This window comes from Aureobasidium pullulans, assembly GCF_000721785.1.
Source record: "Aureobasidium pullulans EXF-150 unplaced genomic scaffold scaffold_2, whole genome shotgun sequence".
Lineage (NCBI taxonomy): Eukaryota > Fungi > Ascomycota > Dothideomycetes > Dothideales > Saccotheciaceae > Aureobasidium > Aureobasidium pullulans.
Window position 1 is genome coordinate 657,693 of NW_021941022.1, and position 25,403 is coordinate 683,095.

A 25,403-nucleotide genomic window follows, 5' to 3' on the forward strand; every position below is an offset into this window, starting at 1 on the left:
CCGGCGACTCACGGCATCCTTCGCAGGAACGTCTAGGAGGATCTGACTGCCAAGTTGGTTGAATATACGCCTGATGTCGCCCAACTGTTGACTCGTGACATAGAGAATCAGTCCACTACATCGGTATGGCGGTTTTGGACCCATGAAGACTCTTCGTTAATCGATGGGAGCGACGCTCCAGTATTCACATGCTCAGGTACATACAAGCTTCGTTATCCCATAATTTCAAGCACGTTGGTGGAAATTCTGTATAAACGTCTGGTGGCACGATGGTCAGGGACGCTCATGCAGAGCTAATGCGATGAAGATCTCGGCGCCTGCTGCCTGCTGCCTTGCTTGAACGTCAGCAGCTCAGAGCGTACGATGCTCTTGACAGCCCAGAAGAATTCTAACGGGAGCATCCAAAGGGCTTCCTTCACCCCTCGACAGATCTTGAAAGCACTGTAGTTTTCTAGTCCTATCTGTTCATTGGTATTCGGCGAAGGAGTCCCGGTTGTGATGTAAGTACTGTATTGCTATATATACAGTTACCCATGTGTGAGATTGTCCACTACTGTAACGTGGCTCCAAGCTGATAATCGACGGTAATAGCGGTATAGAATGGTCAGAAGAATGGTGACCCGAATGCTCTTCACTTCGGGTACTAAAGCATGACTGTTTCATGCAAAAGCAAGACTAGACGATGTATTTGTCGAGAAACTCTTGCACGTAGTGGAAATATCCCGCTTCTGTCACTGTGTTGTTGTGATCGCCATAAGGGAACTCCTTCCAAATCTTCGGTTCCGAGCGACAGATGTCGAAGAGTCGCTTCATGTGAGATGGGCTGTAATACGTTAGCAACGACTCTCTACGACCTTATTGTCAGAACATACGGTACGATCTCATCCTGGAGCCCGCTCAAGAACAGGATGGGGATATTCGTGATTCCAGGGAGCATTTCTTCGCTTGGCCACACTTGGTGACACAAGGGTGTCAGGTATTTGGCTGCAGGGATGACACTATTCGAACGTCAGTCCGGATCGCTTCGACTGGGTGTGCGGAGTCAATTCACCTTGGAATCATCTTCTTGATGCTGAGGAACGTGTTTTCGAGTATAACACCAGCAATGTCACCATGGTCCTTGTTTTTGACAGCAAGGTCAATACCTACTGCACCCCCCAAACTTTGGCCATAAATCACGATCTTGGTATTTTTGAGATCTCCTCTGCCGCGGATGAAATCAAGACCAGTCTGTGAATCTTTCGCAATGCCCTTCTCGTCCGGGTTGCCAGTTGATAAACCATAACCTCGGTACTCCAGCATCAAAACATTGCAGTGAAACTCGTTCGCCAGGATTTTAGCGATGGGAAGCCTATGTCCGATATTTCCAGCATTTCCATGAAACATGATGAATGTTACGTTCTTTGCCTTACTGACATTTCCCGGCTTGATGAGGAAAGCACTCAGAGTCTCACCGTCTGGTGTAGGAAGAGAGAGTTCCTCGGCATCCAAGCCGAGTTGAGCAGGTCTTGGAACATCGGTTCGAGCATTTGCAGGTATATTCCGAGGATAGATGAGTTCACTCGGCGGGGTCAGAAGATGAGGTTCAAATGTGTTCAGAAGACATACTTCTGGTAGTAGTAAAGACCGCTACTGACGACGGCGCCCAAACCAGAAGCGAACATGATGGGCACCCGGAGGTAACCCCATAGTAAAGTAGCCATATTCTCGGATGCTTCTGAGAAACGGCGGGATTGGGAGAGAGATCGATTATTCAGGCGAGCAAGTCGTTGGCGGACATCTGTTGTGGTTGAAGAAAGAGAATCAAAATTAAAGTTGAAATTACGAGGATTGTATTTTGACAGCCGGCGAGGTGTTACCATAGGACCACAGGTAGGCGCAAAGAAAGAAGGAACGAGAGACTGGCATTAGCATCGGAGGGCGGAAAGATAGGAGGATTGGTGGTGGTGGTCGGTGACGGAAAGCTTGGCGGGCTGGCTGGCGGCCGGCGTTGCGTGCATCATTGATGGTTTGCCTGGAGCTGTCGCAACATCCAACTTGCATTTCACTTTCAACATCCCCCAGGCGCCTGCTCATCCGAACAACTTCCTCATTCTCCAGACAAACCACACCGCACATTCACAACACATTCACGATGATCGGACAAGCAACGGGCATGCTCGGCGAGGGTAGGATTGCCCCCGAAGAATAGCTGTTTCCAGGAGCTTACTCAAGGTGTAGATGGTATTCACATCGACATGAATCACCTCAAGAAGGGCGAGGTTAAGTGAGTGTTTCTCAAAATGTGTGATGAGCTTGACAGAAGACTAACACGAAACGACAGCCTCGGAACATCCATGTACGTCGAATTCGCATCTTCAACCCTGCGTCCGGAATTATACTGAACCCTTCCCAGCATGGCCATCAACTTCAAGGACGGAGTCATCCTCGGCGCAGACAGCAGAACCACCACCGGCGCTTACATTGCCAACCGTGTCACCGACAAGCTCACCCAAGTGCACGACACCATCTGGTGCTGCAGATCCGGTTCCGCCGCAGACACCCAAGCCGTTGCAGACATTGTCCAATACCACCTGAACATGTACGGCATCAACAACAACGAGGCTCCCACCACACAAACCGCCGCCGCCATCTTTCAAGAGCTGTGCTATGACAACAAGGATATGCTGAGGTAGGGTTGGCGCTACATCAAGGTGACCAATGGACGCTGATCATGTGCGCAGTGCCGGTATCATTATCGCAGGATGGGATCGCAGACATGGTGGCCAAGTCTACTCAATACCGCTAGGAGGATCTCTACACAAGCAGTCTTACGCCATTGCCGGATCCGGATCAACATACATCTACGGTTACTGCGACGCCAACTGGAAGGAAGGCATGACCGAAGAGGAGGGCATCGACTTCGTCAAGGGATCCCTGAGAGAGGCTATCAAGTGGGACGGAAGCTCAGGCGGTGTGATTCGCATGGTCGTCCTCACCGCGAAGGGTGCTGTAAGACACCTTTACTTGCCCGACAATGGCTACACCGGTCCTGGTACCAAGTGAGTGCTGCATCAATGGTTAGCGACACACCCTTTTTGCTTCTGATGCCGCGACTTGCACGCAGCGGAGCAAGTGGTCCGGGCAGCTAGATGTTAGCGCGCATTTGGCTTCTCACCCATCTCCAGAAAATGACGCTCCCAGACATACAGAGGGGTTGCGACAGCATGAATGGAATGGGAGATGGATAGGGAGCACCAGATAGATAATACGAAATCATGTCTCATGGATGACCGTGGCTGCACAAACACGTGGGAGGTGTAATATGGACTGAGAGCGAGTAATGCTGGGGTCTTGGTGTCTTGTAGGGCGACTCGCGAGTCGAGGGTACGGAAGCTAGAGGCGTCTAACGAACAGAGTTTCGACTGCCGTCCCTTGGCCGGTCCCCATTCTTTGAACTCCCTCGTTCAGCGTTCTGTTTTCTGTTGACTTAATCCCTTGTCCGACCTCGCTCACTCTCTCTTGATAGAGACGACTTCTTTGGCCACTCCGGCGGCACTGTTTGTGCAGAAGAAATGCCTTGCATGTGTGAGTAGCACTTTTCCCATCTCTCCATCCTGCTATCGTGACGGTCTCGCCATAGCATACGTGCAGCGCCCAAGTGACGTCGCGACGAGTCGGCGACAAGGCCTGGTTGATCGCCGACCGCCTTGACCAGAATATTCCATGGTTACTTCTATGTCTGGTTGCTGTATACGGAGTCGTCTTGTGCCGTGTCAATCGTCGCTGTGTTTGTCTCGTCAACCAAACATGTCTTGGCCGATGGTTGGTTGCTGAGCTCCCCAACCCTCTCGACGCGAGCGCGGCAGCGCTCCCAACTCCATCTTTGGCGGCGCGCATACTAATCTATGATCGAACAGAACACAGGGGCCTGTAGATTATGGGCTCGGTAGCAATCGACGCCTTTACACAACACTCATCTACGCCGCTGCCGCCACCACCTTCCCGGCACACTCCACATCTGGCCCACGCTGAGCCTCCGTTTGCACCACACCACCTCCCACCACGCAACACCATGTCAGCAACTGAAAGCCGAGCAAGCAGCTCGCATGCTTCGCGAATGTCTGCCGAGTCGCCAGCGCCCTCGTCTACTAGACAGCGCCCCGCTTCACCCGCTCTACAACCTGCTGCAGGCCAGCGGACTCCTCTTAATCTGGCAAACCCTCCCGCCTCGCTCACAGACCCCGCGCAACCATCCTCCCCCGAGTCGTCGCCCACCGAATCCGACTCCTCGTCCACTTTCTCCCCCCAGCGCATTAAGCTTCGCGATTTAAAGCACATCCAGACTTTAGCAAAGGATGATATGCATCCTTTTGCTGAAGATGGCAACAAAGTCGGTGACCAGGGTCCACAGTACGAAATCAGTGGCATGCCCATTGAGAACATCATCGAGATGGTCGCTGGTCTCCTGACCAAGATTACCGCCACCAACGACAGGCAACACCAGCACCTGCACCGCCAGATGACTCCCCCTGAGGGCGGTTCGTCTTCTAGCCGGTTGCAATCGAACAGTGTGTTAGCTTTCCACGGCAAGAATGTGCCCAGCATAACCATCCTGAGCTATCTTCTTCGTATCAACAAATACTGTCCCACAAGCTACGAGGTGTTCCTCAGCCTTTTGGTCTATTTCGACCGCATGATGGAGAAGGTCAATGCAGGCGCCATGCACAACCTACGTGAGATGGACAAGCATGAACGCGCTGTTGCTTCCGAACAAGAACTCAGGAGTCCTGCTTCTACCCAATCTATGGAGGGTGTGGCACCCCCTAGCCACGGCTATGCGCAAACAGCAACCCCGCCGTTATCTGGCGAGCTAGAAACACAAAACCAGGGCGCTGTACCTGGCACTCCTCACAGCAAAGCTCGCCAGCCGGACTCTCCAGCTGCCTCTACTCTGGACGCAGACACTCTAGATCTCTCACACCTCTTCGTTGTTGATAGCTTCAACATTCATCGACTGGTTATTGCGGGTGTCACATGCGCCAGCAAGTTCTTTTCTGATATATTTTATACCAACTCACGTTATGCCAAGGTTCGTCAAATCGGGAAACTCTCTGCATCACTTCCACTAATCCCAGTCACAGGTTGGTGGTCTTCCACTGCCAGAGCTCAATCACCTTGAACTGCAGTTTTTACTTCTCAATGACTTCCGTCTTTCTGTTCCTGTCGAGGAGATTGAAGCATATGGAACCACCTTGGTCGAATTCTATGCTCGAGAAGTTCTGGCTCAAAAGGCAGACCAGGACGATTAACGTGCTTGGTCGTTTGTCTGATCCAGCAATCAATGCCAACCTTGAATTGACACAAGGCGCGCATACACAACGAGGCGTTACAAACATGCATCGCCTATCAGTCTTCAGCGAATAGCTCGTCTGAGGAACTGGACTCTTTACGACGAAATGACAGCAACCTGTTTTGGCCTCTTGTTGGGGCATATGATGAGGAAGGTATATTAGAGCGCGGTGTTGTCCTGTTTTAGAGCCTCTTAGATCAACATACCCTGACCGACCCTTTTATTTGGCATCTCATTTTTGTCTCATTGCTGCTACCATAGGCTTTCTGGCCCTCTTGCTTTCTGCCTCCAATATACCCAGTTTCCCTTCCAGATTGCTCTTGCTTCTCTGGCGTCTGCGTGTCTGTTGGGAGGACGTTGTCGAAATTTACAAAGAGTTTCATAACCGCTATGTCACCGAATCGTCTTTGTTCCAGCCTTGCACGTGGCTGTCAGTTGTGACATGCAATGTTTTATTTAAAGTTCCACAATGCCGAGAGTGTTGAGGTCAAGCGACAGATACGAGTGATTGCGAATACGTCGCATGATTCTGATTCGACAGCTGGAGTTGAGGCACATGGATTTGATTGAGTGTTCGATTGGGATTCCTTCTTGAGAGGAAGTATCAAAGTACATGTTGATGTGCTGTTGGCATGGCGTTCACGGCTTTGATGTCTCGGCAAACACCTGCCATATTAAACACATTTAGGGGCGCAAGGGCCTTGGTTCTTGAATGAAGCATAAACGAGCGCCAGAACATGATGTACTTTTTTGGTGGGTGGTGGGTCTTGGACGTGTCTCAATCGCTGGTAAACATGCGTCACTTGTACGATCATGGCAAGGAAATCGCAAGTTCACAACTTCGATGGCAGCGCCCAGCGGGCAGTTTCGGGTGCCTGTTTTTTGCGCCGATCGTCACGCACAGGGATTAGCTTGTAAACAGGGCAAAGTTGGTCATGATCTCCCTGTAACTACTTGTTCTTCGCGACCGGAATAGAGGCACATGCTTACAACTTTGCAAACACGTTCTTACAAATAGGTGTTACTTCTGACCTTCACGAAGTTGTTGTTTGACAAAAAAGCCGCGACTTGAAGTCAACAATTCTGAAACTGACAGCAGCAGGCAAACAGGCCAAGAGAAAAACCTCGGGGTTCGACGCGCGCGGCGACAAAGCTGCTAGTCTATTTCGGAAAGCTCGACCGTCACTCTTGCATAACAGGCACGCACGTCCATCGCTTTGTCTACAGAAGTTTCTGGAGGGCCCTATAAACCTGATAGTACCTATCTTCTTCTTCCTACAAGCACCGGTCATAACTTGGGTTGATCCCTCCTCACCTACGACGACGTCTCTCACCTAGGTAGCTATCGCTTTGGTGAAACATCGGCCACTCGACACAGGGTCCACGTCTAGGCTTTCTCGCCATCAGCACATTCTCCTACACACATCATGTCGACATTCGTCGCTAGCTTGTGAGTATTGTGATAACACGAAATTCGACGTTAGAACAATGTGCTAAGTCAAACAGGTTCCTGCCGTATACGGTTGACTTTCATGATGAACCAGAGGCACCTAAAAGGCCGAATCCGCAGCGAATGCACAGTCGTGCTGCGTCCGCAACTGATATGAAGAACATCGCAAACACAGCGGCAAGTTTGTTCAATGGTCCTCCTGTACCTCCCAAGACTCCTGCAGAGGAGAAGCAGGACGATTTCTTTACTCAAGTACAAAATGACCCCAGGACCAAACCCGGCGACCCGCGTTCTCTTGCTCGTACTGAAGCAGCCCCTCCGGAGTGGGGCGCTGCTGCGCAGTTTTTGAATCAGCCTAAATCTACTGCCGGTCCTCTCCCATCTGGCAGCATCCTCGACTACGTAAAATCGGAGAAGAAGGACCCGGAACTGATGGCCAAATTCACGGCTCAGAGAAAGCGCAGACCGACAACTGGAACCACGCGCAGAGGCAGCAACGTTGGAAACTTTGCTAGAAAGACCTGGACCGTTGAGCCTGCCATTCAAGGTAATGGTGGCTTGATCAATGCCGTTCGCGCTCACGATGCTTCGAGGTCTGACGAGGATTTCCAAAAGATCTGGGTTGGCACCCTCGGATTCCCTACCGATGCTCTAGTCGATTCCAAGAAGGAAGAGATATCTGACAGGCTTGCTAACGAATACGACGCCGTGACTGTCTTCCCATCAGATCGTGATATCAACGGACATTACACTCACTACTGCAAAACTATCCTCTGGCCAGTCTTCCATTATCAGATTCCGGACCATCCAAAGAGTAAGGCGTACGAAGACCACTCTTGGGAGTTTTACAGAAATGTCAACCAAAACTTTGCGGACAAGATTATTGCAAACTACAAGCGTGGCGACATCATTTGGGTTCACGACTACCATCTTCTCCTGGTTCCTGGCATGATCCGCAAGAGACTACCTGATGCCCAGATTGGTTTCTTCCTTCATGCGGCATTCCCCTCTTCGGAAGTTTTCAGATGTCTCTCCACTCGTACTGAGCTTCTTGAGGGTATGCTCGGTGCCAACCTTGTGGCCTTCCAGACTAAGGAGTATGCACATCACTTCCTGCAAACCTGCAGTCGCCTTCTTACGGTTGAAGCTACACCCGAGGGAGTACAATTAGAAGAACGTTTTGTCAACGTCAGCCATGAACCTATCGGTGTGGATCCCGAAGGCATGGCCAAGGCCAGAGAGGAGCCAGAGGTGCAGGAGTGGATCAAGGTGATCCAAGAGAGATACAAGGGCAAACACTTGATTGTTGCCCGTGACAAGCTGGACAATGTCAGAGGTGTCAGACAGAAGCTACTTGCTTATGAGCTGTTCCTCAACAAATACCCACAATGGCGTCAGAACGTGAGTCAACTGCATTCTCGGTTTTTTTGTTTTACATCACTGACAATGACTTTACAGGTTGTTCTCTTGCAAGTCGCTACGTCCACCACAGAGAACAGTGAGCTTTTGGCCACTGTTTCGGACATCAACACACGTATTGACTCTGTGCATTCAACGCTTGCGCATCAACCCTTGGTCTTCTTGAAGCAAGACATCTCATTCTCGCAATATGTTGCCTTGCTTACTGTTGCTGATGTCATGATGATCACCTCTCTCCGCGAGGGTATGAACTTGACAGCTCACGAGTATGTTCTCTGTCAGGACGGAGCTTCAACGGAGAAGAAGTTTGGTCCTCTGATTCTTAGCGAGTTCACTGGTAGTGCCTCGGTGTTTGGTGGCAGTGAAATCTCTGTCAACCCATGGGACTACCAGAAGTGTGCTGAGGCCATCAAGCTTGCTCTGGAGATGTCTCCCGAAGAGAAGGAGCGCCGCTACACCAAGCTTTCGCATGTCGTACATCACCAAACTGGAGATTACTGGGTAACCCGTCTGAGCGACTCTCTTAACAAGGCGTCCAAGGAACAATTCTCTCGCGACGCAATGTCGATTCCTCGTTTGTCAGTCACCTCGCTTGCTCAAAAGTACAAGCAAGCAGAGCGCAGAGTCTTCATCCTGGATTACGAAGGTACGCTCGCTACTTATGGTACAGACAAGGACGTCGTCTTGACTTCTCCTCAACGTGTCCTCGATACCCTCAACGAGCTGTTGTCTGACAAAAAGAATCTTGTCTACGTCATGTCCGGTCGTACCCCCGAGGAGCTGCAACGTCTGTTCCGCCAAGTTCCCAAACTTGGTGTCATCGCAGAGAATGGATGTTTCCTTCGTGAGTGGGGTGCCGCCGACGACGAGTGGACAGCTTTCGCAGACATCGAAGCGTGTGCTGCTTGGAAGAAGGATGTCAAATCAATCTTCCAGTACTACGCCGAGCGTGTTGAGGGATCATGGATCGAAGAACGTCACTGCTCGCTCGTCTTCCATTACGAAAAGGCAGTAGATCCCGACGCCGCTCGTGCCCAAGCAGGAGACTGCGCGAACCACATTAATGACAGCTGCCAAAGCTACAGAGTGCAGGCCATCCCTACAAGCAAGGCAGTCTATGTTGAGTCGCTTGACTGGAGCAAAGGCTCAGCAGCAACGAATATCTTCGAAAAGCTTCGCGAGAAGAACATCGAAGGCAAGGGACGTACACCACCCGACTTCTTATTTGTGGCCGGCAACGACCGTGAAGACGAGACCATCTTCCAGTGGGCCAACGAGCTTTCAGAACAGGGCAAGGTGGCCAATGTCACCACTGTGAGTGTGGGCAAGCGCAACACCCAAGCCATGACCACCATCACCCAAGGTACCACTGGTCTCATCAGCGCACTGCAAAAGTTGTCAAACTTCTCATATGAAGGTGCCCGCGAAGGATCTAGCAGTCGCCGCCCCTCCGTTCTCCTTACTACGGGTTCTTAGTTGGCGTCTTCGGCATTTTAACACCGGCAAAAGGCTTTCAGAATGTTGATTGCTTTAGTAATGGGGTATGGATGATCGGGGTCACTCTGCAAGGCTGATAGTTGATGGTTGAGATTGTACTAGTAGTTTGCTTCTGTTTCTTTTTTTTTCATCCTTCTTTTGCTCTTGGGAGCGTCGATGTTTCCGCCCTATGCATGATGATAGATGAGTAGTCTAAATGAAGTCACGTCTGTTGCATGAACATCTTTTCCCAGTATTTCTCATTGAAGTTTTTTTGTGGTTTAAATCATTTGGTTAGCGCGTGTTTGACTGATTTTGGTCAAACTGATCTCACTGTGGGGACAAGCTGTTTGACCACATTCCAGGTAACAAGGCTCGGCACATCGAGTCAGTCATTCAATGGTCGATGACTTTTCACGTTCACATGGACCGACTTCATGTCCTTCGTATCAAGTGGAGAATGGAATTGCACACCTCAAATGCTTGATTTGTAAAGTTGACCACGTTCTCTCACCGTTGTTCGTCTTGATGAAGGTCAGAGTGGCGCGTTACACATGCATTGTTTGATTGTTCCTCGAGACAAGAAACCTCTAAAACCGAAAGTGACTCCCAATGCCATATATCAAATACAAGTCAGACTTGATGGATAGCCCACTTATCTGGCTCCTTAGGAGGGCGGATGAAGCCAGTGTAGATATCGTTGACGACCCATATCGTCGCTCAAAGCAAACGGCCAGGGTGATACCGTCAACCATAAATCCACGAACTCCGAAACAATACCCCAATCAACCCCACAAAACAGAAAAGTCTTGCATCGAATATTCGTTCTCGAGGCTTCGAGGCAATTTCGAGTCACTAATCACGAGAGATGGCTCCTCAGTCCACCATCCCTTGATCTTCCAGTCATCGCGTGGAATATATACTATCACGGCGAAGCACTTCTCCAAGATCCTGAATCTGGCCAACCGGATTCAACCCTTACAAGCTAAGGTGATGTGGTGTAGTGGTAGCATGTGTCGTTGTGGAGGTTAAATTCCAGCAACGCCGACCCGACGGCGGTTCGATTCCGCCCATTGCCAGGATCATGTTTTTGTTGTTTTGGGGATGGTTGTTTGCGCCTGCTTTGCTCTATGTATGTATAGCAGCCAGCCGTGAGGACGACTGTTTTCTTGGATGGATGGCTGCATGGTATGAGATCGTGGTGGTTGTTTTGGTTGGGTGGAACAAAAAAGGAATGCAAGGGTTGTTGTATTGGTCAACGTGATCATGGCGTGGCTCAACACACGCAGCTGGCTCAGCCAGTACAGGTCCGAGGAAGGGACTTGAGGTAGAACGAAAAACAGGTCATGGCATTTTGACGCCCTTCAGGAGCTAGGAATTATAGAAGAGAAGAAACAGAAGTCATAGAAAACATCTCGCGCACCAACCGCAACTCATATCCTTGTCATGCCTTTTGAATTGTAAATCACGCCTTTGATGAAACGCCTTGCCTCCCCAGGATGATGAATGAGCTCTCCCGCAGGGAGAATGTGGTGACCGAAGCAGAAACGCCCAATGGAATTGCGATGCCGAATAAAAATGAGTGCAGGCCGTTAAGTCCCATCTAAGCGGGGCTGACAGGTTTTGAGCTTCCCGGCGAGTGACTGCTCCTTGGATTAGGGCCTTGATAGATGTAGACATCAACCGCAGTAGCACTATCACCGTAACCATGACCGGGCTCACCAGGTACCGGTAGCGAGGTCCTTGACTTCTGCTTGAATCCCTTTTGGTGGAAAAGATCCCAGAACATGGCTTCGCTCTCGTGACGGACTTTTGTCGAGATGAGGATGACGGCTCTTGGGGAGCGTTGAACGAGGCGTTCAAGTGTGTCTACCAATGGAGGAATGCTGTCGCTGTTGTAGATGCATTCGGCGACCAGAATAAGGTCGAAAGCGCGAGAGGCAACCTTTGCTGGCAACGGAGCCTCCCAATCCAGAGCGGCAAACTCGATAGTCGAAGACATGGCAGGGTTGGCGGCTTCGATATTGCGTTCGACCAACTCGTCGACCTCGGGCAGGTCTGTGAGTACGACATGACAATCAGTGACAGTCTGAGCAAGGCCAATGCCGACGACACCGCAACCACAGCCCAGTTCTAGCACATTCAGTTTTTTGTATGTGGCGGAGGACAGGACGCTCTCAAGCAGAGGTTCTTCGTGGACAGAGCGCAGAGCAACGACACGATCGAGGTATGCGGTCAGTGAGAGACTGCCGTCCCACAGATGACGGGCAATACTCTCACCAGTGTCTTCGTAGATATTCAAGGAGCGGCCCGTCAAGGGAGTGAAGCGGCGCTCGACCCGTCTGCGTGTCTCGAATTTGCCCTTGGTCGGATTCAAGTACTCGCTCCAGACGGAGACGATTCCGGGGAGGTGACCACGAGAGTGATGTTCTTCAAAGCGGTCCGTCATGTGGCCATCAGCTTTTGTGTGGACATGCAGCCTGGCGGGCCAGTCAATCTCGGTATGGGTCAAGTCGAGGGAGATGTTGAGGGAGCGCATGTCTTGCTTCCATTGCAGAGAGCGGCGGATGTAAATGTCGCCATCGTACTCAGGTTGGCGCAGGCTCACGGCGAGCAGAATGTCACGGGGGTAGAAAGTCTCGCCCAGGTCGGTAGTGAGTGTGATGACAGCTGTGAGCGAGGTGCAGCCGTTGTCGACGGTGACCTTGGGGGTCTTGAGGAAGCGAACTAACAGGGCATGTGAGCAATGGCACGACGGGAACAGGGCGGGCAGCAGGCAGGCACGGCGGCAGTAGGGCCGGTACAAGGCATGAACGACAGCAACAAGGGCAAGGTACTCGGCAGGGACGTTGGCGGTCTCGAAAAAAAGGGTGGCTTACTGTAGTGCATGGTTGTCGAGTGACAGACAGCAAGGGCGCACGACAAATGGCTGCCGGAGACAAGCAAGAGTCAGGAAAGGGCGGACGGGGCGTAGGACGGTAGATTGGAGCAGTTTGTTTTACATGTTGAATTTGTGTCTGTCAACGAACGCTGGCCGATGGTCAAGGTCGTCCAAGGTCTAGGCCACACTCGCTGCAATCGCGCTGCGGCACCGCCATCTAGGCCCGCGCAGCCCGCCTATTCGAAGTTTTTGCCTTTTCTCCTTTGCCAAGAGCAGTCCCGCCTTGACAGGTCATCTTATCTTATCCATCTCTCCTCTCTTCTCCGCATGCGCCCGGATGACATCCGAAGGCGGAGCCCAATCGCAGTCGCATGCTACGCCGAGGCGTCAAGGTCTCAAAGCCTAAGGCACGCCATTGTCATCATCCTACCGTCTGCCGTCTGCCGTCTGCTCCAGCTGTCATCTCTCCTACAATTAATTCCGACACAGGCTCGACTGATGCCACTCGGCCGCCATGTATCGACGCAGCGATCCTCGCTTCCGCCGGACCATCAACGAGATCTCGCAGACCATCGAGTCGGCCAATGAGTCCGCCCAGGCCAACATCTTCACCTTTTCCCATAGATACCTGGGTCCCTGCTTTTCTTCCATCGGAAACTGCTTCCAGTCCTGTTCTTCCTGCGTACCATGCTGTGACGACCGTCTACGCCGTAGCCGCGCCCGTTCACGCGCCCGTCCCGAGCTGAGCTTCGACTTCTATGACGACTGGGATGATGATGAGACTGCCGGTCTGTTGGCATGGGATACCGAAGATGCAAGCTATGGCGCTGGCACCGTGTCAGATCAACCTGCCCGCGAGCGTGCCATGAGCTATGGTGCTCGCCGGGACAAGTACGGCCATCGCAAACCTCAGCCACGAGATGATCCTGATACCGATCCGACCCTTATACCTGCTACTTCCTACTTTGGTTTCCTGGGCAAATTTTCCAGTAAAATCACCAGCGGCAAGGCCTTGCGCTACAAGCCCTCAGCCGCCGATCTGCAAGAACATCCTGGCGCCTCAAGGACAATGCCCCCACTCGCAGAAGAGAACGACGATTTTTCTCCTAGAAAGAGAAGCAATACCACTGGGAGCAATGCCACCGTCGATTCGTTCAGTTCGAGGGGAGATCTCTTCCCAAGCGAGGACGAAGACGATGCTCACGAGCTTGACGATGAATTCGCCATGGTTTTGGAGCGTCGCACTACAGGCGCCGGACTAGAAGACGTCAACAGTAATGGTAAACCACGCCGCCCTGGGAAGCGTCCAAGCACTGGCTCTAGGATGTCGACTCGAACCATGTCAAGCAGAAGTACGCGTAGCTCGAAACGACGATCTCGAGTAGCTAGCTCCTCACCATCAAGAGAAGCCATAATAGAGCGCGAGCCCAAGTCCATACCATCCATGACTGAGCTTAAGCAAGAAGAGGAAAGACTGCGAGAAGAGGAAGAAACTGCCATTGCTGAGAAAAGAGACGCTGCCCGAGGTCTTGCACTGAAACGCGGACTGAGCGTCAGTGAGCCATCGCCTATGGAGCACATGTCGTCTTCTGCGGAACCAAAGCCTGCTCCAAGCCCGGATACCACGCGCGACGAGTCCACCGGTCATACGCAGGAGCACAAGTTACCAATATCTTCTGCATCAGCCGAGGACGACAGGTCAACAGGCAGCGACACCGTCCCGTTCCCAAGCTTTGATCCACAAGAGGCGGTAGACGACGAACCTGAGTTTGTACCGGCTCAGATGCCTCGATTCGCGGGCTCATGATGAATGATTTCGATAGCTATAAATTCATAATCGCAGCGAAGGAGTTTTGGTGCTTTGTGGGCAAGGGAAGATTAAACTGGGAACGAATCATATGTGCATAACGAATCTTCTATTATACTTGGTGGTCCGGTGGGTTTGACGTATCGTTAGAGGAGAGAATATTAATAATATCCGCGTGAAATTTCTACACTATCAAGCGCATGGCATTTCATGTTCTCTGCGTATTCTTGTTGAAACGTCCATTTGTTGAAAGGTAGCTCCGAGGAGTCACGGAGTTAAGACCTAATGTGCACTTTCAGAGAAGCCTACGCTTTTCTGAGGACCCTGTGCGTTCCAACTCTCGTATCCCAACAGTAAGAGAGAGACGAGGCATGCGTTCGCCGGGTAAGAGAACACCACGCGCTTTGTATTGGCTCACCCAGAACAGCTTGCCCTATTCCTTGGACCAAGTGTATAATATGGGTCTGGAGGTGAGAAGAAAGCTGGAACGAGGGAAGCAGCGGGCCGTCGCATATAATTAAAATAAACCCTGTCAAAGTCAAACCTCCACAGAAAGACCTGCTTCAGGGATATGAGCCTCAAATTCATGGAGACGTCATTGATATAATTTTTCCGAAGACAAAGACACTATCTAGGTCTATCTGCTATCTATCATATCGATTCTCTATCTTGGTGGACTGAAGTAGAGACAAGCATGGCAACGTCTGAATCGAATGGAACGGCAAGCGAGGTGTCTCGGATTAGGCTTAAAGCCGGGGGTGGCTTGATGATCTCTGGCTTGATCTCTGGAATAGAGAGTCGTGGAAATTAGTCTGTCAGATTGGGAAGCAACATCAAGCAAGGTCCAGGAGAGGATTGGGGACGAATGCAGCGACGTGTGACAAGAAGTGATTGTCCTTGTGCCCGAAAAGTAGGGCTACAAGAGAGCTGATTCGTCGGGGCAGATTGGATCTAGAGACTGGAAACATAACGGCTTTGGCGGGACGAGTCAAGAGGCTTCAAAGTGCTTGGTGTTTAGGCGAGGGAAGGAACGGTACAGGGTAAAATAATTTGCTGACGATTGTTCCTTCTTGAACGAGCGCATGCCAGAGACGACGAGCCAAAGTCAGAGATATTGACCATCATATCGCATCGACAAGTGTCACGCCAGACGGAAAGAGTGGCATTAAATGAAGGGCGCTAGCGTCATAGGCTGCAGATAGTAGTTCTTGTTGTTTGAACATGTCGATGCAGGCCGACCAACCCACCGAGACGTATCAGCTTCCTGTTGCTACCCTACCGAAGACCCGTCACGAACAGCCGCCATCTGGCACTCGTCAACTCCCACTCGCGCATGGGCGACCCGATCAAACCAGGCCGCTAGAGAGCATCCGTCGCCTGCGCGCTTCCCATGCCTTTTCGAAGTCGACGGAAGCCTCTCCTACTATGGCCCCGTTAGCATCATCTGCTGCTGTTCAGCGCGGCAGTCCCGTACCCATGTCGTCCGCAGCGCAGCGCACCGTCTCGATGGATTCGACTCTATCCTCGCTCTCCTCATCGACCGCCCCGCAACCCATCGCACGTTCGCAGTCGGCTACATCTCTGGACATCACCGACGTACCCACCCTGATCGCTACCGCCGGCTCTCCTGAGGCCGCCATCGCAAAGTTGTTACAAGAGAAACAGTCGGCTTCGACACATACCACTCAGCTATGGAGGCTCGTGGAGAAGCAACGAGCCATGATCCTCGGACTTAACAAGGACCTGGAGCGGACACTCAAAGAGAAGGAAAAGTATCGCAAAAGGCTCAAGGACATACTCGGCGAACAATCCTCTCGTCCTCCCACCATGAGAGAAAGTTTAGGATCTGCCAGCCTTGACAGTCAGTCTCCCAACCTACCCGCTTCTAGTCCACCACTACCGACGAGCAACTCTCTGGATAGCTTGCCATCCCGCCCTTCGCGTCCCAACCGCGTACAGACATCGGCTTCCGCATCATCCTTGCCTGGCATTCCAGTTCGCTCTTCTGCGAATGGTCCGAAGACCCCCCTGCTTCCTGACGCTCCGCATGTGTTATCGCCTAAGTCTTTCTCAAGCCCGAATCAGAGATTACGCAAGGAGAAGCCTGCCCCACTCGACCTTTCAAACGCTCCTACTATGCTTCGTGAAGCTTCGGACTCGGATGAAACACCTCCGCTTTCCAGAGGAAGGAAGAAGACCAGGGCAGACGATGACAGGTCAAGGGAGACGCTGGCAGGCGAGGGCCCACACAAAGAGCCAGCTCAAGCCAGCAGTAGAAGTGCTCCTCCTCCTGCCATCGGTCGACGTGTCCCTGCCCCTGCAGATCTAGACGCAGACCCAGGCCTTCTCAGTGATACGGATCAAGGTGTACTCAGTGACACCGAAACGATCGATTTTGGTTCTCCTCAGCTTGCTCAGGTGCAAACATTCCAGAGCATGGGCCAGATGGTGTCAGCAGACGCCCCTGCCCAACCTAAACGGCATCCTGTATCTCTGACTGTTCTAAGCCCCGGTCTACCCATGAGTCCTCGTCCTGGTGACAGACCCATGAACTCACCCATGCCTAGAGCCATGAAACAGACAATGTCGTCAATACCTCTCTCGCCTAGAGTCGGAGGTCAGATGCCTTTGTCACCACGTGCTCCACGCCAACCTATTCCAATGCCACCACAGACACCTCTCTCGTTTGCATCTCCCCATTTGGCTCGAGCTGAGACGTATCAGGCGCTCGCCGCAACCTCCATGTCTGATAGGCTCGCGGTCCCTTCTCAATCGCATGTTGCGGAGCCTGAGCCGTCTTCGTACGCGCCTGCTCCAAGATCTCCTGGCGAGGTCTACCGAGGCTTTATGTCAGACCAGTATCCTGGTCTCCTTTTACCCCCGAACGCTCTTCCTTCGATCTATGTGAAAGTCGACTCATCACGTTTGCGACCTTCAAGACACAGTTATATGGCACCTAAACTATCCGAGGAGAACCCCGTCATCACGCTTGCTGTTTTTGCTAGGTCCAACAGAACGCAATTATGGCGGGTGGAGAAGTCATTGAGTGCCATGTCCGTCTTTGACCAACAAATTAAAACTGCGTCAAATTTCAGAACAAAGCTCCCTGATCGTTCTTTGTTCACTGGCCACGCTCCTGCTCGGATGGATGCTCGCAGGAATGCGTTAAGCTTCTATTTTGACAGTATGCTCGATACTCCTATGGACGATCAAGCTGCTGTCATCATCTGCGGGTTCTTGACTGCTGACGCAATTGGACCCGATATGCCCGAGTACTTCACTCCAGAACCAACAAACGCGGCCAAAGCTCCAGTGCCACAAGGTGGAGGCGCGCGCAAAGATGGCTACCTGACCAAACGTGGAAAGAACTTCGGTGGTTGGAAGGCCAGATATTTCGTTCTGGACGGGCCCACTCTCAAGTATTTTGAAGCCCCTGGCGGCGCTATTTTGGGCTCAATCAAGCTGTCGAATGCGCAGATTGGTAAACAGGCACAAAACTCAACACATCATAGCGAAGATGATTCTGACAGCGAATACCGACACGCCTTCTTAATCCTCGAGCCAAAACGCAAAGATTCTTCGAACCACGTGCGCCATGTGCTTTGCGCAGAAAGCGACGAGGAACGCGACTCCTGGGTTGAGGCTCTATTGCACTATGTCGATCAGATTGTATCTCCTACAGCGCTACGAAAGCAAGATTCCATGCATGCAGTGCGCAGTCCACGTCTCCAGAAATCAATGAACGATATTTCTTCAGCGAGTTCGAGACAGTCGGACAGCTCTTCGATGCTACGCAGTATTCCATATCAAGCTACGATGCCCGCTGAAGCGCCGATCATTGGTCCTAATCGCGAACTAGCCACGCCCTCGCCAGTTGGCTCACCAGCAATTGGCGACAACGAGCAACACCATGACTCAAACCACCACCCTCAAATCTCTGGCCCAACTAATGGCACTGTAATTCAGAATGCAGAGTCGTGGGGCAACAAGAGAGAACCTGTAACCCAGACCAAGGACAAGAAGCGAAGCATCTTTGGCTTCAGGGGTCGGTCATCGTCCGACACAGTTCCTGGCAGCATACCTAAGGATCTGGTCCAAAGCGAGTCGCCTGTTCTTGTCAGACCAGTCTTTGGTGCTCCCTTGGCTGAAGCTGTGGAGATTGCGCCGCCGTCGGATGTCCCTGTACACCTGCCAGCCGTGGTTTATCGTTCTGTGGAGTACCTGAGGGCAAAGAATGCGTCTTCTGAGGAAGGAATCTTCCGCCTTTCTGGCTCAAATATTGTCATCAAAGCACTCAGGGAACGCTTCAATACCGAAGGAGATGTCAAACTGCTCGAGGGCCAGTACTATGACATTCATGCCGTTGCAAGCTTACTCAAGCTCTACCTCCGAGAGTTGCCGGCTAGTATACTTACAAGAGAACATCACCTTGAATTTCTCAAGGGTCTGGACTTGGATGAAAAGATCAAGGTCGAAGTGTTCAATGTACTTGTGAATAAGCTTCCTAGGGCGAATCGAGAGCTGCTGGATATTCTAAGCACGTTCTTACGCGAGATTGTTGATAGAGAGAGTGTGAACAAGATGAGTGTTCGAAATGGTGAGTTACATCGTTCCTATGTCATGAGACCTGCTGAATATACTGACGTCAAAACAGTCGGCATTGTCTTTGCGCCAACACTTAACATACCGGCTCCACTTATATCCCTCTTCGTCATGGAGAATGACAGAATTTTTGGTGCTCCAATCGACATAACCACTCCAGTCACAGCCTACCCTGTAGACACGCCACTTTCGGGGGTGACACCTGAGAGTGTTAGGTCACCTCGACAGAAGCTATCTAGTGAAGTGTCCACGCCCAGCTATAACCAGACGAGTTTCTACCAGCAGTCGGCGCCTTCTAGCCGCGATGGTTATGATGCCAGTCTTACGTCCTCTCAATTGGCACACAAGGAGAACGGACCGAATCCACAAAATGACAGATTCTCTGGCCAAAACGGAAGCCGCGCAACACAATTGAGCAACCCAATGAGCAAGCAGGCAAAGAGGGAGAGTAACACATTGTTCATGAACCTTGGACCCATGGGACAGCGAGAGCCTGCTCTCAGCCGTCTTCGAGAAGCTGAGAACGTCGAGTAAGAGTAGCAAAGGGCAGACTGCTATCATCAAGATTCAAATGAGTTTAAAGGCGTTCAAAGGCAATGACGGACAGAGCGACGGTTTCATGTACACGAAGAAACGGCCCGCTACGCATGATCAGGGCGGAGTAGAAGGCCGCAGATTGTCCTGCATTTCTCTACATAATTATTCAGTATTTTTTCGTAGTTTTGAGATTCCCCTCGTCGTAGCAGCGGCTACTGAGCATTTCCGGCACAAATGTTTTCGGCTCAGGAACAGATTGCAAATAGAGCATCATAGATAGTGTTTTAATATTCCGATCAAAGACGCGGTTAAGCAAAAGTGACTTGAAGAAGGTGAGGATAGACGGTGGAGGTGTGCTTGACAAGTGAGTGCGGAGGTGCACGGCCGTCGTCGGGTCGGGACGCAGGACATCAACAAACCAAGTTCGAGTCAACAACAGCCGCTCGCATTGGACGGCAAGATTGCTGGGTAAACAAGAGCTCTCTCTTTTTCTCTGGTTGATGCCACTCTCATTCAGCACCTTCCGTCCGCCTTGAATCTCGATCCTTCCGACGCCCGACTCGACCGCCGACACTTCCCTTCGCCCATGCCTGTGTCGTTGCTGGTTTGACGACATCAGCGCTTCCCCAAAATAGTAACGAACGCAACGAGACACACGCCCCATCACGACGAATAGATTAGATCTGCAGCAATCCTTGCGACTTTGGCACTGTACTGCACCAGGCGAAACATCGAATATCACTTTCGGCGGTTACAAGACGCAGCTGGGCGCAAGCTTCGATTCGCAACAGCAACTGCGACATGGCTTCTGCATTTGGAGGAGGGGCAGTAGACCCAGAGACTCTGTACACGAAGCAGGCCTGCATTGGTGAGGACATGCGCGTTGAATGAATATGGCGTAGTGCATGCTGACACAAAGCAACAGGTGGTGGCAGCTTCGGAAAGGTCTACAAGGGGTGAGTCGCACACATCTTCACCTTCACATAGTAGCCAGCCGCTAACCACTTGTTGTCCACAGAGTTGAAAAGCGTACCGGACAAGCCGTTGCCATCAAGGTTATTGACGTCGAGAACGCCGAAGACGAGGTCGACGATATCATCCAGGAAATCTCCATCCTCTCGGGTCTCAACTCGCCCTACACGACAAAATACTATGGATCATATCTCAAAGGCTCAGATCTGTGGATCATTATGGAGTACTGTTCTGGCGGCAGCTGCGGCAACCTTATGAGACCAGGCAGCATTCCTGAAGAATACATTATCATCATCATCCGCGAGCTGCTCATGGGTCTGGAATACCTGCATAACGACAACAAGCTCCACAGAGATATCAAGGGTGAGATGATATGGAGGCTTCAAAGACGTTTCTTATACTAACTCTGACAGCTGCAAACATTCTTCTCGGCTCGAATGGACAAGTCAAGCTGGCCGACTTTGGTGTTTCTGGACAGCTCTCCGCCACCATGACCAAGAAGAACACATTTGTGGGAACCCCCTTCTGGATGGCACCCGAAGTCATCAAGCAGTCTGGCTATGACCACAAAGCCGATATCTGGTCTCTTGGCATTACTGCTCTGGAGCTGGCATATGGAGAGCCCCCATATGCCGATATTCATCCCATGAAGGTCCTTTTTCTGATCCCGAAGAACCCTCCTCCCCAGCTCGAGGGTAACTTTAGCCAGGCTTTCAAGGACTTTGTCAACCTTTGCCTGCGCAAGGAGCCGAAAGAGAGACCCAGCGCTAAAGAGCTTCTCAAGCACCCTTGGATTCGCAGGGCTAGAAGAACTACCTATTTGACCGAGCTGATCGAACGATATGAGAGATGGCAGGCACGCCACGGTGATCGCGAAGAAGACGATGAGGACATACGCGAGGTCTCGCCCCCACGTAGTTCCGACGAAGAAGACCTCTGGGATTTCGGTACGGTCAGACCCCTTTCACGCAGAGCACCAGGGCTGAAGGTTATGAACGAGGCCGCCATGAACACTCGCAATCAGACACCTGTACCTGAGCCACAGTCCCCCAACAAGCAGGCTGCTTCCAGAGCCGGCGAGGAGAACTCAAGTCGTCGCACTATTCGCGCTGCTCCTAGCATGCCGCCGCCGCCACTACCCCGGGACCTTTCTCCCTCGAAGCGACCAAGCTCATCGTCAAGTATGGTGCCCCCTTCTCCTAGTGTCGCTGCTCGGGTGCCTCTGCCTCCGTCTCCAATCAAGAAGGTTGTGCCCCAGACGCCCCCCGAGACTCCACGCTCTTCACAGTCGGTAGCCTCAAGACACGCCGCCAGCCAAGCACAATTGAAGTCACCGCCACAGCAGATCAACGATGATTTTATCCAGCAGTCTATTGCTGCTGACATGTCTTCTTACATGAAGGGCCTCTCTCTTAATGAGCGACCAAATGAGCCGTCTAGACCCTCAACACCCGCTGCCCAGAAGCAAAGCAATGCACCGCCATATGGCATGTCGAGATCGCCTGAAAAGACAACTTCGAATCCTTTTACCCTCGAGCGAACGTCTTCTTCCTTGAGCGTCCAACAGCAGCAGCAGCAGCAACAACAGGCGCGGTCGCTGCAACAACAACAACCTCTGCCAGTATTGGCCCCATTGAGACCGAGCTCGTCTGCTTTCTCTACAACTGCAGCAGCTCCAAAGCCGCAAACACTGGAGCCCCAGAGCAGGACTAGACAAGACTCGGATGTTCAGGCTAGATCGCGACAGGGCTCCGACGTCCAAGGCAGATTGCGACAAGACTCTGACGCTCAGCTCAGGGCCAGACAGGGCTCAGACGCGCAACTCAGGACACAGCAGTCTTTTGACTCGATGCAAAGTAGCTCATCGAGCAGCAGACCATCGTCTTCGTCTTCAGCGTCGATGACTGGACCTTCGCCCCCTGCCCAGCCTCAAAACGATGAGATCACCGCGCTCTCTGGTGTTGTTATTCCTGCTCTTGAAGCTGCTCTTCACCGACGTGCGTATCAACTCTCTTTGCTGCAGAAGTCAGCAAATACGCAGTCGAAGTCCGCACCTTCTCCGCAGGACATTATGCTCAAGAGGCAGGCCCATGAACAAATCCGTAGACTGGTTTCGAAGGTTGGCCGCCTCATGAAGGATATTGATCATTGGGATAGCGTTGCTCCTGTAGGCATGGGCGAGGGCGTCGAAGGATTTCTCGAAGGCGTGTTGGAAGAGGTTTTGTGTCGTGTGGAGGCCGAAGATGCTTGAGCAACGCATGAACCACTGCTATTGCTCTTCACCCGAATGGAAGCAGAGGACTAGTGGTCCTTGGAGTTCGTGAGTAAAGACTTCTTCTGTGTAGATGTTTTTCTTGAGGGGGTCAGCTGCGAGCATCGCAGCACCCTCATTTTTCTTTGGTGTTTTGATGTTGCGTTAGGAGCGGCATTTTGCATGCGCAGGGCGCGGTCAAAAGAAAGACATTACTGCAGAAAGAGCGAACAGAACACACAGTTCTCTGATTGAATCAAAGACTGCTTTCACGTAATCACGTTGACGCGTCGTCTTGCTTTCTCATATCCCCACTCTGTTGCCTTGGGTGTGTTGTCTTCGAGCCTTGTGCTTCCATTTTTTACTTTCTTTGCTACTGGTCTGTTTGCATCATCGGATATGATCATGTCAGAGCAAGAGCAAAGTTTGGTATTCTTTGTCTCGCATCTTGCGTCTTTGCATCTTTGCATCTTGCTTTTACGAATCTTGTTTCGCTGCTTCTTCCCGGCTGACAACGGCTGCAGGGAGCTTTGACTAGGCTTTAAATGCTGCAAAGTGGTGTGTCCGCCTCCAAAACCACGGGTCTCCACAAGGTCGTAACTTTAAGTCGGCTCATACTCGAAGAAGGAAATTTTTCTTCTTCGCTCCTGCCACTTAAGGTTCGTGCACCTGTCATTTTGGAAGCATCGATACTCAGGGGCGGCTCAGCCAATAGGTCGCCTTGTATATTGACCACCTCCATGCTTTGTGCCTTTGGCTCGACAAACAAGCCATGCCCGTCGCCGTGGAATGGTGCCGTTCTGGGACAGACACACATCAAGATTCCCGACGGCGCTCTTCCCCGGACGACAACGGCCGTCCACGAGGCTTCTTCGACAGATACCTAGTTTTTCCCAACAGAATTCAAAAACATGGGATTCTTGTTCTGACGTCTTTGAGAGTCTGCAGAGTAAGCGGTATGCTTTCGGCCGGCAGTTGCCAGCGAGCGCAGACTCCTGGAGGAACAGGATGATGCAAGTGCACGTAGCTGCATCGGGAAGACGAGGCTACCAAGGTGCCCGTTGGATCGATACAGTTGGATGCTCTCGGATCTCGACATTCGTATTGAGCATGTAGAGCGTGTGTGGTGCGCTTCAACTTGCAAGATTGACCGTCGCAAGACGGCGGGTTTGGCGTTGAGACATGGTAGTGGGCACTCGCTTGGTCAAGCAACGGTGCTACGGTAAAGCCCTCCGTGATGGGGGTTCTGCCTTGGCTGGATAATGGGATGATTCTCGGCCGAAGTGCCCGGGACCGCGACACGTCACATTTATTGATGAAGAATGTCCGTAAGAAGAGTGTCGCGACGATTGACAGGAAGAGGAAGGTAGCACGGGCTTACACCTACTCGGATCTGCTTGTGGGTGTGGGAAGATGATACACGGTCTCGCTTATACAGGTGGCCCCGTTCTCCAGGGCAATTAATACGCAATAGGGTAAGCTTTGCAGTCCGGATGCCACTGCCTACTTGTCATCTGGCACTTTCAGGGCAGGCCGCAGAAGAAACCCACCCACGATCGGGTTTCTGCCAAGGTGTGAGAGATGATCTTTGCAGCGTCCATGCAGCATAAGATTGGAAAGAGCAGACGACACCGACGGGGCTCAAGCTCCAAGATGGACGATGTAACAACAATATTCAACCATACCTCTCCGTTATCCGGTACAACCTCCGTTCGCATTATTGATCAATGCTTCAATTGACCAGCGACCTTGTGGCGGAGCTCTCTCCTATTCTACTCGAGATACTCCGTAGACCCTTGGTCTTCGGGATCGTGGCTTGACATAGAACTTGGAAGAGCATCAGCAGACTGCCAAATGATCGACAGGCATGTCAATGGCCCCTGCGTGTCGAGCCTCCTATCTTCGCTCTCAGCTCCTGGCACTTTGCGTCTCTCGTACAGATCCCAACCTGTAGGATTCTACCTCTCTACTCACACCTCCGATCCATGCCTTGATTACTTCGGCAAAACCAGGACTCACGGACGCAACAAGACCCTGCGGCTCGTCCAAGTGCTCGTGCTGGACTGTTACGCACGAAGCACTTGCGGATGTCGAATGGGATCGTCGTTTTCAACACAACCTCGATGACCTCGACTGCAATAGACTACGATACCCGGCGGGTAGCATGTCAAATCATCCATCAGATCAATCCGTTGTCGAGGTTTGAACACCACCATCTCCACATATGTCCTCATCGAGTCTGTCTATTGGCTGCTTTTACGCACCTTGGGCATTCAATGACCATCGAAAAGCCCCCCCTCACCGCTTATTCCCAGTTCAACCTTGCTCGAGCCTCAAACATCTTCACCTCTTCAAGATCCGAATACAGGGCATACTTTCCGATCGACAGGCTCTGGAACACCTGAGCTCCTCGGCGACCATCTCTCAACAAACCTTGAAAGAAGGACAAGAACGCCCGACTGTTGATGACTGGCCTCTCAAGATAGTGCCTGAACGCCGAGGACGCCCTACCAACACCGAGCCAATGATGCATTATGCCGACATACCAACCACCGCACCACTCACATGCGAACTCGGCAGTTGCATCCGTGGCCGAGGGCGCCGAAATTTACCTCCCTCTCTGATGATCCAAGAAGCAAGGATCAGAACATGCACAACACCAAAGCTAGAATAGCT

At 51.8% G+C, this 25,403-nt stretch overlaps 9 protein-coding genes across 9 annotated transcripts; 6 read left to right on the forward strand and 3 right to left on the reverse strand.

The window, feature by feature from the left end:
- Positions 1-675: 675 nt before the first annotated feature.
- On the reverse strand, positions 676-1,703 carry M438DRAFT_331339 (alpha/beta hydrolase BEM46/Esterase/lipase/thioesterase; the record flags this gene model as incomplete). Its single annotated transcript, XM_029903396.1, has 4 exons — positions 676-823; positions 873-998; positions 1,052-1,561; positions 1,609-1,703. The coding sequence occupies 4 exons, from the start codon at positions 1,701-1,703 to the stop codon at positions 676-678; spliced, it is 879 nt and encodes a 292-aa protein (XP_029764611.1).
- A 431-nt stretch (positions 1,704-2,134) lies between these two features.
- M438DRAFT_371362 (proteasome subunit beta type-9 precursor) lies at positions 2,135-3,045 on the forward strand (the record flags this gene model as incomplete). Its single annotated transcript, XM_029908253.1, has 4 exons — positions 2,135-2,168; positions 2,221-2,266; positions 2,396-2,671; positions 2,724-3,045. 4 exons carry the CDS (start codon positions 2,135-2,137, stop codon positions 3,043-3,045), a joined length of 678 nt encoding a protein of 225 aa, XP_029764612.1.
- Positions 3,046-4,099: 1,054 nt separating this feature from the next.
- Positions 4,100-5,291, forward strand: M438DRAFT_265903 (cyclin-domain-containing protein; the record flags this gene model as incomplete). Its single annotated transcript, XM_029900060.1, has 2 exons — positions 4,100-5,071; positions 5,124-5,291. 2 exons carry the CDS (start codon positions 4,100-4,102, stop codon positions 5,289-5,291), a joined length of 1,140 nt encoding a protein of 379 aa, XP_029764613.1.
- Positions 5,292-6,759: 1,468 nt separating this feature from the next.
- Positions 6,760-9,677, forward strand: M438DRAFT_264958 (alpha,alpha-trehalose phosphate synthase-like protein subunit; the record flags this gene model as incomplete). Its single annotated transcript, XM_029899980.1, has 3 exons — positions 6,760-6,782; positions 6,839-8,183; positions 8,241-9,677. The coding sequence occupies 3 exons, from the start codon at positions 6,760-6,762 to the stop codon at positions 9,675-9,677; spliced, it is 2,805 nt and encodes a 934-aa protein (XP_029764614.1).
- Positions 9,678-11,280: 1,603 nt separating this feature from the next.
- On the reverse strand, positions 11,281-12,566 carry M438DRAFT_351695 (uncharacterized protein; the record flags this gene model as incomplete). Its single annotated transcript, XM_029906738.1, has 2 exons — positions 11,281-12,404; positions 12,557-12,566. 2 exons carry the CDS (start codon positions 12,564-12,566, stop codon positions 11,281-11,283), a joined length of 1,134 nt encoding a protein of 377 aa, XP_029764615.1.
- Positions 12,567-12,874: 308 nt separating this feature from the next.
- On the forward strand, positions 12,875-14,565 carry M438DRAFT_342029 (uncharacterized protein). Its single transcript, XM_029904648.1, has one exon. It carries the CDS (start codon positions 13,073-13,075, stop codon positions 14,363-14,365), a length of 1,293 nt encoding a protein of 430 aa, XP_029764616.1. The 5' UTR covers positions 12,875-13,072; the 3' UTR covers positions 14,366-14,565.
- Positions 14,566-15,841: 1,276 nt separating this feature from the next.
- On the forward strand, positions 15,842-19,501 carry M438DRAFT_265207 (RhoGAP-domain-containing protein; the record flags this gene model as incomplete). The annotated part of the gene is made up of 2 exons (XM_029900004.1): positions 15,842-18,962; positions 19,020-19,501. 2 exons carry the CDS (start codon positions 15,842-15,844, stop codon positions 19,499-19,501), a joined length of 3,603 nt encoding a protein of 1,200 aa, XP_029764617.1.
- Positions 19,502-19,586: 85 nt separating this feature from the next.
- On the reverse strand, positions 19,587-20,509 carry M438DRAFT_83718 (uncharacterized protein). The gene has a single exon (XM_029910348.1). It carries the CDS (start codon positions 20,166-20,168, stop codon positions 19,671-19,673), a length of 498 nt encoding a protein of 165 aa, XP_029764618.1. The 5' UTR covers positions 20,169-20,509; the 3' UTR covers positions 19,587-19,670.
- M438DRAFT_361773 (Pkinase-domain-containing protein) lies at positions 19,866-23,034 on the forward strand. The gene is made up of 4 exons (XM_029907531.1): positions 19,866-20,372; positions 20,430-20,460; positions 20,523-20,839; positions 20,890-23,034. The coding sequence occupies exons 1-4, from the start codon at positions 20,306-20,308 to the stop codon at positions 22,725-22,727; spliced, it is 2,253 nt and encodes a 750-aa protein (XP_029764619.1). The 5' UTR covers positions 19,866-20,305; the 3' UTR covers positions 22,728-23,034.
- The last annotated feature ends 2,369 nt before the right edge of the window (positions 23,035-25,403 follow it).